Here is a 14457-nt window from a genome sequence, read left to right on the forward strand (position 1 = left end):
TGTTTTGAGAATTTAATGGATGGCTCCATTAAAAAATAATAATGGTGTTTATAACATGGTAGATACTTCATTTTGTATTGTTTTGTTTGGGGGCCACATATGTGAAGCTCAAGGTTTAGTAAGTTTGCTCCTGTTTCTTCACTCAGGAGTCACCCCTAGAGGGGCTCAGGGAACCATAAGGAATGCCAGGCATCAAATCCAGGTTGACTATATGCAAAACAGAGGCCCTACCTACTGTACTATCACTCCAGCTCCTCCAAGATATGCTTCTAATAGATGTCCACCTCTGCTGTAATAGAAATCATGATTTTACTATTTTGTAAGTGTCATGGATGGACAATAGAAATTACAAAGTAGGGGCTGGAGAGATAGTACAGTGGATAAGGTACTTGCTTGCTCACAACTAACCTAGTATCTCTCCCCAGCATATGGATCCTAGAGCCACCAGGGCACCAGGAATTGTCCCTGGGAACAGAGTCAGAAGTAAGCCCTGAGCATATAGTAAAATGTGCTCCCACCCCTCAAAATGGAAAAAAAGATGACTTATAATAAAAGGCATAAGTAAAAATTTTGACACAACATTGAACACTTGAAGGAGTATTAGAAAGAAATTACAACAAAAATAGAAAATTGGGGAAAGTTCAAAAGAGAAGATAAATACATCTTAGATGTACTTACACATTTATCCACATGATGTCGCTGTCCACCACAAGGTCTCTCACTACAAAGAAATCCAGCTTGCATTGCGTACTCTGAAGCTGCTTTACACCACCATTTCTGAAAGCCGGCATGGTAAGATTATTTAAGAAGAGAAGAATAAAGAACTAAAACTATTTTTAAACTTTGGATTGCTAAGGATAGATACTAATATTTGGAAAAGGCTTGCGATGGTGCTTTACTGGAGAGAAGGTGTGGGAATCCAGCGACTAGTGCTCTCGCTTCTGCTCCTCGCATCCTTGGAGGCAGGGAGCGGCCAGCTCCACTACTCGGTCTCCGAAGAGGCCAAGCACGGCACGTTCGTGGGCCGCATCGCCCAGGACCTGGGGCTGGAGCTGGCGGAGCTGGTGCCACGCCAGTTCCGGGTGGCGTCCAAGGACCGCGGGGACCTTCTGGAGGTAAATCTGCAGAATGGCATTTTGTTTGTGAATTCTCGGATCGACCGCGAGGAGCTGTGCGGGCGGAGCGCGGCGTGCAGCCTCCACCTGGAGGTGATCGTGGACCGGCCGCTGCAGGTGTTTTACGTGGAGGTGGAGGTGAAGGACATAAATGACAATCCGCCGTTTTTTCCAATGGCTGTAAAAAAGTTGTTTATTTATGAATCTCGGCCGCCTGGCTCTCGGATTCCGCTAGAGGGCGCATCGGATGCAGATACTGGAGTGAATTCGCAGTTGACTTACAGTCTTAATTCTAATGAATATTTCACCTTGGATGTTAAAAAAAGTGAAGCGGAAATTAAAACTCTAGGGCTTGTGTTAAAAAAAGCTTTAAATCGAGAGGACACACCCGAGTACCACTTAGTAATAACTGCAGTTGATGGTGGAAAACCAGAACTCACCGGAACAACTCAGCTCAGGATCACAATTCTAGATGTAAACGACAACGCCCCGGAATTTGAGAGGACAGTTTACAAAGTCAGACTGTTTGAAAATGCACCAAACGGTACTGTAGCAGTGATTGTTAATGCCTCTGACTTAGATGAAGGCATTAATAAGGACATTGTATATTCCTTCAATACCGATATGTCTGCAGATACTCTGTCAAAATTCCATTTAGACGCGGTGAGTGGATATATCACTGTAAAGGGTAACATAGATTTCGAGGAAACTAAGTTATACGAGATCCAGGTAGAAGCGACAGATAAAGGAAATCCTCCAATGGCAGGTCACTGTACTGTTCTAGTGGAAGTTTTGGACATTAATGATAATGTACCCGAGTTGTTTATCAAATCACTATCACTACCTGTATCAGAAGACGCCCCATTAGGTACTGTTATTGCCTTGATCAGCGTCTACGACCTTGACTCCGGTGCTAACGGACAAGTCACTTGCTCTCTAGCTCCCCACGTTCCCTTCAAACTGGTGTCCACTTTCAAAAACTACTATTCCTTGGTGCTGGACAGCGCACTGGACCGCGAGAGCGTGTCCAACTACCAGGTGGTGGTGACTGCGCGCGACGGGGGCTCGCCTCCGCTGTGGGCCACGGCCAGCGTGTCTGTGGAGGTGTCAGACGTCAACGACAACGCACCCACGTTTGCGCAGCCCGAGTACACGGTGTTCGTCAAAGAGAACAACGCGCCCGGCTGCCACATCTTCACGGTATCAGCGCGCGATGTGGACGCGCAGGACAACGCGCGCGTGTCGTACTCGCTGGTGGAGCGGCGGGTGGGCGAGCGGCTGCTGTCGAGCTACGTGTCTGTGCACGCGGAGAGCGGCAAGGTGTTTGCTCTGCAGCCGCTGGACCACGAGGAGCTGGAGCTGCTGCGCTTCCAGGTGAGCGCGCGCGACGCGGGCGTGCCTCCGCTGGGCAGCAACGTGACGCTGCAGGTGTTCGTGCTGGACGACAACGACAACGCGCCCGCGCTGCTGCCCACGGGCGCGGGCGCAGGCTCGCTGGGGGGCGCGCGCAGCGAGCTGGTGGCGCGCTCGGTGGGCGCGGGCCAAGTGGTGGCGAAGGTGCGCGCCGTGGACGCCGACTCGGGCTACAACGCGTGGCTGTCGTACGAGTTGGCGCCGGCGGCGGGCGGCGCGCGCAGCCCGTTCCGCGTGGGGCTGTACACGGGCGAGATCAGCACGACGCGCGGCCTGGACGAGGGGGACGCGGCGCGCCAGCGCCTGCTGGTGCTGGTGAAGGACCACGGCGAGCCGGCGCTCACGGCCACGGCCACCGTGCTGCTGTCACTGGTGGAGAGCGGCCAGGCGCCCAAGGCGTCGTCGCGGGCGGCGTTGGCGGGCGCGGCGGCGGCGGCTGTGGGCCCCGGCGCGGCGCTGGTGGACGTGAACGTGTACCTGATTGTCGCCATCTGCGCCGTGTCCAGCCTGCTGGTGCTCACGCTGCTGCTGTACACGGCGCTGCGCTGCTCGGCGCCGGCCCGCGAGGCGGCGTGTGCGGCGGGGAAGGCCGCGCTGGTGAGGCCGAGCGCGGTGGGGAGCTGGTCGCACTCGCAGCAGAGGCGGCAGAGGGTGTGCTCTGGGGAAGCACAGCCCAAGACTGACCTCATGGCCTTCAGCCCCAGCCTGCCTCAGGGTCCAGTTAGTGGAGATGAAGGAGAGCAGCTAAATGCTGATGCCCATCTTTCCCCCAAAGTAAGTAACATATTTTTATCCTTAGATATGTCTTTGTTTTTTTATTCAATGTTTTGCCCTTTTGGAAACATTATCATAAATAACGTTTTTGTTGCTGCTGTCTTTTCAGGTATTCTTGTTTTTTGTTAAGATTGCTGTGACTCACATATAAAATTTAAACCACCAATAACTGGCGAGATCCACACTTAAATTTTTGTTGTTTCTATTAGATTTATTTGTTTTTTAAAGTTAATTAATTAATTAATTTTGCTTTTTTGGGTCACATCCGGCAATGCTCAGGGCTGACTCCTGGCTCTACACTTAGGAATCACTGCTGGCGGTGCTCAGGGGAACCATATGGGATGCTGGGAATTGAACCGGGGTCAGCCTCGTGCAAACGCCCTCCCCGCTGTGCTATTGCTCCAGCCCCTCCATTAGGTTTAATAGTAGTGATATTTCTGCTAAAACTCTGAATATGAACAAATATGTTTTCTGGATTAGATGAATTGTCGTGTCAGAATATTTGACTCACGTGTGCTTATTAATAACTGCACAAATTATAGCTTTGGTCACTTTTCGCTTAGCATTCCTACTGGATATTAGTCCAATGTTCACCCACTTTATGTTTTCTTAAGTGACCCACTCCCTCTTTTATCATTTCTCTCTTTTAAAATGTTAGTTTATGACAATCACTATCTCATTTGGAGCCTCTTTTACTCACAGATATATTTATCTGGAGTCTCAGTTCCTCCTTCTATTTGAACATGACTCCTAAATTTTTGTGCTCACCTTTGTCAATGGAGTGAATGTTGCTGGATCCTTTCTATTTAGGAAGATATTAAAAGAACATAGTTGCATGTTTTTGGTATTATGTCTTTGTTCAGTTTCAGTTTATATTTTATCTATCAACACTTAAAAATCACTGTATCACTGTATCACTGTCATCCCGTTGTTCATCAATTTGCTTGAACGGGCACCAGTAACGTCTCCATTGTGAGACTTGTTGTTACTGTTTTTGGCATATTGAATATACCACGGGGAGCTTGCCAGGCTCTGCCACGCGGCGGGATTCTCTTGGTAGCTTGCTGGGCTCTCTGAGACAGGGACAGAGGAATCGAACTGGGTCAGCCATGTACAAGGCAAATGCCCTACCCACTGTGCTATTGCTTCAGCCCAATCTTACCATCCCGATAAAAACAACGAATGCCGTGAACAAACACCATGACCTCTTTGCACCTGTATTGAAAACCATAATGCACAAAAGGAAAAGGAGAGAGAGAGAGAGAGAGAGAGAGAGAGAGAGAGAGAGAGAGAGAGCGCAAGAGGGAAAGTGCCTCCCATAGAGGAAGGTGGAGGATGGGGACCAGGGGGATGGTGGTGGAGAAACAGGGGATACTGGTGGTGGGAAATGTACACTGGTGGATAGATGGGTGATATATCATTGTATGACTGAAACCAAATTATGAACTGCTTTTTAATGGTCTATTCACATGGATATCCAGTTTAAAAAATTTTTTAAAAAGTAACACGGAGTTCACGTCCAATAAAATCAGCTTAATCAATGACTGAACAAATAGCAGTACTCCTACATTAAAAAATACAATTAATATTGTACATTCATTTTTTGGTTATATTTATTTATTGAACCACTATGGGAAAAGTTACAAAGCTTTCAGGTCTAAGTTTTGGTCATACAGTGATCAAACACCCTTCCCTTCACCAGTACTTAATTTTCACCTCCAAGAACCCCAATGTACCTCCCCTCCCACCCCTCCTGATGCCTGTGAGGCAGGTGATTTCTACTTAATTATCTCTCAACTTTGATTACATGCATTATTTCGACAAAAGATGCACCATTATTGTTTAGAATTTCCCCCCCAACAATCAGAACTGCTGAAAAGGCATTGTGAAATAGTTTGTTTTCTATAGCTGGTTATGAGAACCGTATGATGTCGTGCAGCCGCTATTGCAGCTATTGTGGCCACGCGATTTTGGATTTCTGATATTTTACTAATTAAGTCTGGTGGGATTTCTGCCAAGAGACAGATAATTACGAGATTGGTTTCTGTGCATCTGGTGCCGCGGCCGTGCGGGAAAGCCGCTCGTGGGAGGCAACTCGTGACCTCAGTGGGGGTGGGGGAGGCAGAAGGGACAGACACCCTTTCCCTCCTGGGAAGGCATGGCGCCACAGTTTAACGCATAGTCCATTAACTTTTCTGCCTGCAAGCTGCTGGGCTCTGGATTAAGTCCTTGTGCCTCTGGTGCCATGGCTGTGCTGGAGAGCCGCTCCTTGTACATTAATTTTAAAACTCTTCTAGTATCAATGAGTATTAGTCATTAATCTCTTTGATACATTTTAAGTATGCAAAGGTTTAATAAGTACAATAAGTCAAGGTCATTATGGTGACCTTCCTCTGGCCAGCCTTTCAAATTTATATCATTAATTGATACAAGCTCCAAATAACTGGCACCAAATAAACACTAAAGTGAGAATTTTTTCAGTCTCTCCTGTATTTGGTATTGGGTTATTTTCTTTAAGAAATGGATGTGGGTGAGAAAATGCTCTACATCACTAATCATCAGAGAGATGCAGATCAAAACAACAATGAGATATCATTTCACACCACAGAGACTGGCCCACATCCATAAGAACAAAAGCAACAGGTGCTGGCGCGGATGTGGCGAGAAAGGGACCCTCCTTCACTGCTGGTGGGAATGCAGGCTGGTCCAACCGTTTTGGAAAACAGTATGGACGATTCTCAAAAAATTAGAATTTGATCTCCCATTTGACCCAGCTATAGCACTCCTGGGAATATATCCCAGAGAGACAAAAAGGTATAGTCGAAGTGACATCTGCAATTGTTTGTTCATTGCAGCACTCTTTACAATAGCCAGAATCTGGAAAAAACCTGAGTGCCCGAGAACAGATGACTGGTTAAAGAAACTTTGGTACATTTACACAATGGAGTACTATGTAGCTGTTAGAAAAGATGAAGTTATAAAATTTACATACAAGTGGTACTACATGGAAAGTATCATGTTAAGCGAAATGAGTCAGAAAGAACGGGATAGACACAGAAAGATTGCATTCATCTGGGGAACATAAAGCAACAAAATGGGAGACTAACACCCAGGAATGGCTGAGATTAGTACCAGGAATTTTGCTCCATGACTTGAAGGCCAGCCACATGTGCTAGGTGAAAAGGAAGCTCAGATAGAGAAGAGAGCACCAAATAGAGGGTGTTGTGAAGACCCTCCCAGGGCGGGAGAGACATGCTAAAAGCAGTCTATAGACCAAACATGATTGCCACTCAATGCCTCTCTGGCAAAACACAGTACCCAAAAGAAGAGAGAGAGAACAAGGGGTAATGCCCTGCCACAGCGGCAGGGTGGGACGGGGGTGGGGTGGGGGGGATGGGGGGTGGGAGGGATGCTAGGACCCCTGGTGGGGGAGGATGGGCACTGGTGGAGGGATGGGTACTTGATCATTGTATAACTGAAACCCAAGCACAAAAATTTATAAGTCTATAACTGTACCTCATGGTGTTTCACTAATAAAAAAATGATTAAAAAAAAAAGAAATGGATGTGGGACCAGAGTGGTAGTACAATGGGTAGGGAACTTGTCTTGCTTGCAGCCATCTCGCAGCCATCACCAGCATGTATGGTCTTCTGTGCTCTGCCAGGAGTAATTATTATTTTTTTCTTTTTTTAAATTTTATTTTATTTTTATCTTTTTGTCCTTGAAGAATTTGTCACACTGTCATGAAAGTCTCTGATATATTACACACATATATATCTATATCTCATATATGAGGCCTTCTTATCCTATTATAAATATTAGGGTCACACAATGCTACTGTTTCTCATCTAAGCTATTTCTTTCTCTTTTGGAAGGCACACCTGCCACTGATCAGGGCTTACTCTAGGCTCTGCACTCTGGGGTCACTCCTGGCAGGCCCAGGGGAACATATGCAGTGCTGGAGACTAAACCCCGCCTACTGTATTCAAGGGAAATGCCCAACCTGTTGTGCTGTCTATCACTCAGTTTCCTCATATGTGCTTTTTCTGTCTTCAAATTCAACTCTCTTCTTAACTAATAAGATTCTCAACTAATATGACAATTATGACGTTTCCTATAACAAACAAATGAATACTGATTTTTCTCATTTTTACATTTCTAGTCAGACATACATGTGTTCCTCATGTATGTATACATATATATATATTCTTTTTTTGCAAAATAAATGAAAGGAAGCCCTTTTCACTCTCAGCGTTTCACATCTAGGAGCATTTTTTACAAATCCACTTTTTGGGTCCTAAACAGGAAAAGTAACTATTTTGTTTAGAAGTCATACTCTGCAGTTTTCAAGCCTTACTCTTGCCTTTGTGTCCAGGCATCACTCCTAGCAGTGCTCAGGGGAACATATAGGGTGCCCAGGATTGGACTGGGCTGACCACAGGCAAGATTAGTGCCTTACACTCTGTACTCACTCTCCAGTTCCATATATCTGATGTAGATACTGATATTTTCATTTGAAAAAAGTTAAATTTAATTTAAAAAAATTTTGAGCATAGACCTTCATAAAATAGAAACCTAAAACTATTTCCACTAGACCTTTTGTTTTGTTTTAGACACCATGAAGGAAAGAGACTTATTTTTTTTCCCCTTTATTTTATTTTATTTTTTTTAAAGTTGTAGATTTACAATTTTTTGTGCTTTGGTTTCAATTATACAATGATCAGATACCCATCCCTCCACCAGTGCCCATTTTCCACCACCATGGATAATATCCCTCCCACCCCCATTCCCCCATCCCCCCTGTCTCTGTGGCAGGGCAATCCCCTGTGTTCTCTCTCTGAAGGAAAGAGACTTATGAACATAAGAGAGAAATAAAAGTTTGAAATGGCTACCACATTTACTTCTATATTAATCTTCATTATGTTCAGAAATACATTGTACTTTATTTATTGGGAATTTTTCAGTGACCTTAATGATTGGATGCCTAAGGCCCAAGAAATACTTCAGAGGGCAGTGTGTTTGCCTTCCATGCACTTGACCTGGATTTGATCCCTGACACCACATATGGTCCGTCTGGACCTTCCAGGAATTATCCTGAGCATAGAACCAGGAGTAAGCTCTGAGCACCACAGGGTATATCTCCCGAACAAAAACAAAAAACAGTGCTGGATGCATCAGTGATATTGGCTATTGTGAACTGGAATTTTATAAAAGCAAAAACTGGGAAGGAGTTAAAAAAGATCTACTATATGAAAATTGAAATAAATCTTATTCACTGCAATGTCTAAGGATGATATATTTTATTTCTAGAATTTAGAGGCTTCTAAGACATATTTTCCTGACTAAATATGAAATCATTCCTTAATACATTTATGCATACAATTAAATAGAATTAAAGCACTCTAAGGCTAGAAATAGAGTACACCAGGTAAAATTTTTGCCTTGCATGTGGCTGACTCAGGTTCATTCCTTATACTCCATGTTTTCCCCTAATCCCAGCCAGGAGTGATTCCTGAGCATGGAGCTAGGAGTAAACCCTGAGCACCCCTGAGTGTGGTCTCCTAAAGAAATAGGTTTGTTATTTACCAAATGATAGTTAATTAATCTAAACTATATAACTATCGAGACATAACTTTTTAAAAGTTTATATTTTAAACAGGGGGGAATAGAAATATAAACCCAAATGCCTATGAAAGAGAAATTAATTTAATAATTGTCTCATGAATAAAATGATTGCATTATTAGATAGAATAAAGATGCTTGTATAATTGGTTTAATCACAAAAGTCTTCATTAACCAGGGGTTTTTAAATGTTATAAAATGAGAAGAATTGCTTTGTGAATTTGGAAATAATGAATATAAGGCAGGGATGAAGTTAGTATTTTGTTAGTGAAAAATGTACTTGGAGTCAGGAAATAATGTGCATTTTTACTAATATATGTGGGTCCTATAGAAAGAATATTTAGGGATTTTAGAGACTAGAGAAAGGCAGTATTTATAAACAATAAGGTGCAAAATGAGAATATCAGTCTTACTTGTAGAGAGGCTAGTGATTCCAGAGAAAATAATTATTTGAGGTTCTGAAGAGATGACACAGGGGTTTTAGACACTTGCTTTATATATGGCTGATCCAGGTTCAATCCTCAGCTTTGCATATGGTCCTCTGAGCACTACTAGGAGTAATCCCTGAGGATAGAGCCAAGAATAAGGCCTGAGTACCACCAGTTGTTGCCCACAATTGAAAATAATTGAAATACTATCCATATATTTTATTAAGTTATTAGGCTTATTATCATCATTATTATTATTTTGACTTTTTTGGTGGTGCTTTGTGGGATATTCCTGGCTCTGTGTTCAGGGCTTGCTCTGGAGTTGGTCACATGCAAGCTAAGCACCTAAGTCCTTTACTATTTCTCTAGCCCCCAGTTTTTCTATTATCAAAATTTCCAAGTACATGCCAGAACATCATATCTCCTTGCTAAAACATTCTTCATATTACAAAAACTAGTGTTTTTAAGGTAGTCCTTAGATTGATATCTTATCTAGAAGTGAGAAATAACAGGAATCAATAAAATTATGGTGTATGTATGGAAATAAAATGTTCTTCACTTTAATCCTTAGATGATTTCAGAAAAAACATTCAAATTATGGACTGTGTTTTCTTTTAAGAAACTGCACAAATTTGTTTTTTTCCTCTTCAAAATGTCCTTTAAATGCATACTTTCAGAGCAAAGATTCCCTAGAGATTGGATCTCTTAAGTCTTAAAAAAACCATGATATACAAAGATGAGGAGTGTACTGTCAATAAAACCCTTCCCACTTTCAGAGAGACATACAGCATCTTTCCTAATCTTTCTGAACATTACTAATGAAAACTTTACAATCTGATTATGAAGTGTGGGTTAACCAAACTCGGTCTCCTTAATACTTAAAAACCGTGTGAAATGATCTCCCCTAAAGTAAATCCTGACTATATTATGGTGCAAATAAAGTAAATCCTGACTCTACTCTCAGTAAGTAGTCCCAAATGTGATCGCATTCTCAAACAGGAGTAAAGGCAGGAATGATTGAAAAGATAAATAACACTTTATGTTTAGAGTATGCATTTCCAGTACTTACCTTTGGAACCACATGATGTCGCTCTTCACCATAAAATTGATGAAAAAAGGAAGAAAGAAAAGGAACCCAACCCCTTACTTATTATTGTAAAGAAGCTTCATCCACAAACCAGATACTGGGGAATTGAGAATTTGGTAGCTCTGGACTGAGGGGTCAGACGAATTATTTTGAGAGAAATACCTTCATGCGAACAAAAGGAAAGCGAGCTTGAGATGGAATTTTCCTGGGGAAGCGGCCAGGAATCCAGGCATCTGCTGCTCTCTCTTCTGCTCCTCACAACCTGGGAAACAGGGAGCGGCCAGCTCCACTACTCGGTTTCCGAAGAGGCCAAGCACGGCACGTTCGTGGGCCGCATCGCCCAGGACCTGGGACTAGAGCTGGCGGAGCTGGTGCCGCGCCTGTTCCGGGTGGCGTCCAAGGACCGTGGGGACCTTCTAGAGGTAAACCTGCAGAATGGCATTTTGTTTGTGAATTCTCGGATCGACCGCGAGGAGCTGTGCGGGCGGAGGGCGGAGTGTAACCTCCACCTGGAGGTGATCGTGGACAGGCCGCTGCAGGTTTTCCATGTGGAGGTGGAGGTGAAGGACATTAATGATAACCCGCCTGTGTTCCCAGCGACACAAAAGAACCTGTTTGTGGCGGAATCCAGACCGCTTGACTCTCGGTTTCCACTAGAGGGCGCCTCGGATGCAGATATAGGGCAGAACTCACTGCTGACTTACACTCTGAGCCCCAATGAGTTTTTCTCACTGGAAATGCCTTCCTATGACAAAGTGACAAAGCGTCTTGGGCTAGTATTGAGAAAACCTTTAGACAGAGAAGAATCCTCTGAACTTCATTTAGTGCTCACAGCTACTGATGGCGGAAAACCTGAGCTGACTGGCACAGTTCAACTACTCGTCAAAATACTAGATGCCAATGACAACGCACCAGCTTTCGACAAAACAATCTATGTGGTGAAATTACCAGAAAATGTGCCTAATGGAACATTAGTAACTAAGCTCAATGCTTCTGATGCAGATGAAGGCTCAAATGGGTACATTATTTATTCATTCTCTGCGGATATTTCACCAAATGTGAAATCCAAATTCCATGTAGATCCAATTAGTGGAGAAATTTTGGTAAAGGGATATATTGATTATGAAGAAAGCAAATCCTATGAAATTCCTGTAGAGGCCAGTGACAATGGCCAGCCTCCGTTCTCTGGCCATTGTACAGTAATGGTGGGAATTGAGGACATCAACGATAACATCCCAGGAATAGAATTTAAGTCTTTATCCCTTCCAATCAGAGAGAATGCTCCACTGGGCACCGTCATTGCCCTGATCAGTGTGTCCGACCAAGATTCTGGTGCCAATGGACAAGTCACCTGCTCTCTAACTCCCCACGTTCCCTTCAAACTGGTATCCAACTTCAAGAACCGCTATTCACTGGTGCTGGACAGCACACTGGACCGCGAGAGCGTGTCCAACTACCAGGTGGTGGTGATCGCGCGTGACGGGGGCTCGCCCCCGCTGTGGGCCACGGCCAGCGTGTCTGTGGAGGTGTCAGACGTCAATGACAACGCGCCCGCATTCACGCAGCCCGAGTACACGGTGTTCGTGAAGGAGAACAACGCGCCCGGCTGCCACATCTTCACGGTGTCAGCTCGCGACGCGGACGCGCAGGACAACGCGCGCGTGTCGTACTCGCTGGTGGAGCGGCGGGTGGGCGAGCGGCTGCTGTCGAGCTACGTGTCTGTGCACGCGGAGAGCGGCAAGGTGTTTGCGCTGCAGCCGCTGGACCACGAGGAGCTGGAGCTGCTGCGCTTCCAGGTGAGCGCGCGCGACGCGGGCGTGCCGCCGCTGGGCAGCAACGTGACGCTGCAGGTGTTCGTGCTGGACGACAACGACAACGCGCCCGCGCTGCTGCCCACGGGCGCGGGCGCAGGCTCGCTGGGGGGCGCGCGCAGCGAGCTGGTGGCGCGCTCGGTGGGCGCGGGCCACGTGGTGGCGAAGGTGCGCGCCGTGGACGCCGACTCGGGCTACAACGCGTGGCTGTCGTACGAGCTGGCGCCGGTGGCGGGCGGCGCGCGCAGCCCGTTCCGCGTGGGGATGTACACGGGCGAGATCAGCACGACGCGCGACCTGGACGAGGCGGACGCGGCGCGCCAGCGCCTGCTGGTGCTGGTGAAGGACCACGGCGAGCCGGCGCTCACGGCCACGGCCACCGTGCTGCTGTCGCTGGTGGAGAGCGGCCAGGCGCCCAAGGCGTCGTCGCGGGCGGCGTTGGCCGGCGCGGCGGCGGCGGCGGCGGCGGCGGGCCCCGGCGCGGCGCTGGTGGACGTGAACGTGTACCTGATCGTGGCCATCTGCGCCGTGTCCAGCCTGCTGGTGCTCACGCTGCTGCTGTACACGGCGCTGCGCTGCTCGGCGCCGGCCCGCGAGGCGGCGTGTGCGGCGGGGAAGGCCGCGCTGGTGAGGCCGAGCGCGGTGGGGAGCTGGTCGCACTCGCAGCAGAGGCGGCAGAGGGTGTGCTCTGGGGAGGCTCCGCCCAAGACTGACCTCATGGCCTTCAGCCCCAGCCTACCTCAGGGTCCAATTAGTGGAGATGAAGGAGAGCAGCTAAATGCGGATGTCCATCTGTCCCCTAAAGTAAGTGATACATCTTTATCCTTTTAAAATACCCTTATTTTTAATACTTCAATGTTTTGCTTTTTTTTTGGAAGCATTATCGTAGTTAATAGGTTTTTATTGCTGCCATTTTCCTGGTACTCTTGTTGTTAAAATATTCGTATCACCTGTAACCAACATTTGAAAACTAAACCACCTATAACTGTACAAATATTCAAAAGCTTAGTCGTTTTTCACTTGAAATTGCTACTGGATATTAGTACAACATTGTTGGTCTATTTTATGGGCTTTCTTAAGTGGGCCCCACCCACTTTTTTTATTTCTTCAGTTTCAAATGTTAGTTAATTAAAACCCCTTTCTCTAATCATTCTCTGATACATTTATCTTCTACTTCAACAGGATTCTTTGAGTCCTCTTGTGCTTACGTTTGTCAATACACAACTGTTGCTTAATCCCTCATTTGAAAAATTATTATCAGCTAATAATTGCATTGTTTTTAGTATTGTCTTTCTTAATTTTCAGTTTTCATTTTATTTATAAACACTTAAAATAAATACAAGGAAAGTGTAATATGACTCTTGAATAGCACTGCACAGTAAATGTGCTTGAAAAGTTTTATCAATATTTTAAGAACTTTAAAAATCTGAACTATTTTGAAAATTGTACATTAATGTACAAACTCCTAATAGGAAAACATTGTAATCATTAATATTTTTCACATAGTTTAAGTATTAAAAGTCTAATAAGTTCATATGTCAGAGTCATTCTGTTGACCTTTTCTGACCAGGTTGCCTAATGTGAGTCATTAAATGAGTAGAAAGCTTCAAATAATTGAAATTATGATTTGGTGCTTCTGCTTTCTAATGAATAAACACCAAAGCGAGATATTTCCAGTCCTTCCTGTTTGGTGCTGGTCATTTCCCTTCCAAAAATAGTTGTACTTCCATTTATGTTTCCTTACACTGCAAACCAAATCTAAGAGACTGAGAAAATGGCAACTATTTTTAACCATATGAGAGAGAAATAGTATCAGTTTAATTTATGGAAGTGAATGGATTCCAGTAGATATAATATGGAATAATTTTTCACACAAGCTATATACTACAACTTTTACTCCTTTTTCAGACTGCTTTGTTGACATTTGTTAATTTTCAATGTTGAAGAGGCTAACATATGAAATACAGAGATTCTCATATCTTTCCCCATTTTAATTTCCTTAATTTGACTCTATCCTTTGCTATCTCTCTGCCCATTAAAATTTTGTGACAGAAAGTCCAACCCCAGTAAGTGTGTGTGTTTGTATGTATACTTATAAACATATAAATTTATAAATATATGTGTATGTATGATGCCTTATCATAATATTATAAAAAGTAGGGTAGCAATATGCTCTTGTTGGGTCAAAGCCAATCAGTAGAGTACTT

General features: G+C 44.8%; 3 protein-coding genes across 4 annotated transcripts in view; all 3 read left to right on the top strand.

Annotated features, from left to right (window-relative positions):
- LOC130033109 (protocadherin alpha-1-like) overlaps positions 1-14457 on the top strand; it is a 223822-nt gene that overhangs the window by 20920 nt on the left and 188445 nt on the right.
- LOC130033107 (protocadherin alpha-C2) overlaps positions 1-14457 on the top strand; it is a 243894-nt gene that overhangs the window by 8561 nt on the left and 220876 nt on the right. Inside the window, exon 1 of one of the 2 annotated variants that reach the window (XM_056124813.1) lies at positions 10496-13054. The exons of the other annotated variant lie outside the window; for it this stretch is intronic. Coding sequence (XP_055980788.1) covers positions 10634-13054 — 2421 coding nt within the window. The 5' untranslated portion in view covers positions 10496-10633. Of the gene's footprint in view, positions 1-10495; positions 13055-14457 lie in introns of those variants that run through there. 2 annotated transcript variants of the gene reach the window in all.
- The window catches only part of LOC130033108 (protocadherin alpha-3-like), a 202149-nt gene continuing 188449 nt past the window's right edge, over positions 758-14457 (top strand). The window contains 2 exon segments of the mRNA XM_056124821.1: positions 758-3179; positions 3181-3302. Coding sequence (XP_055980796.1) covers positions 888-3179; positions 3181-3276 — 2388 coding nt within the window. The 5' untranslated portion in view covers positions 758-887 and the 3' untranslated portion in view covers positions 3277-3302.

The sequence above is a fragment of the Sorex fumeus genome, unplaced genomic scaffold, assembly GCF_029834395.1.
Source record: "Sorex fumeus unplaced genomic scaffold, SorFum_2.1 ptg000051l, whole genome shotgun sequence".
Taxonomy (NCBI): Eukaryota; Metazoa; Chordata; class Mammalia; order Eulipotyphla; family Soricidae; genus Sorex; species Sorex fumeus.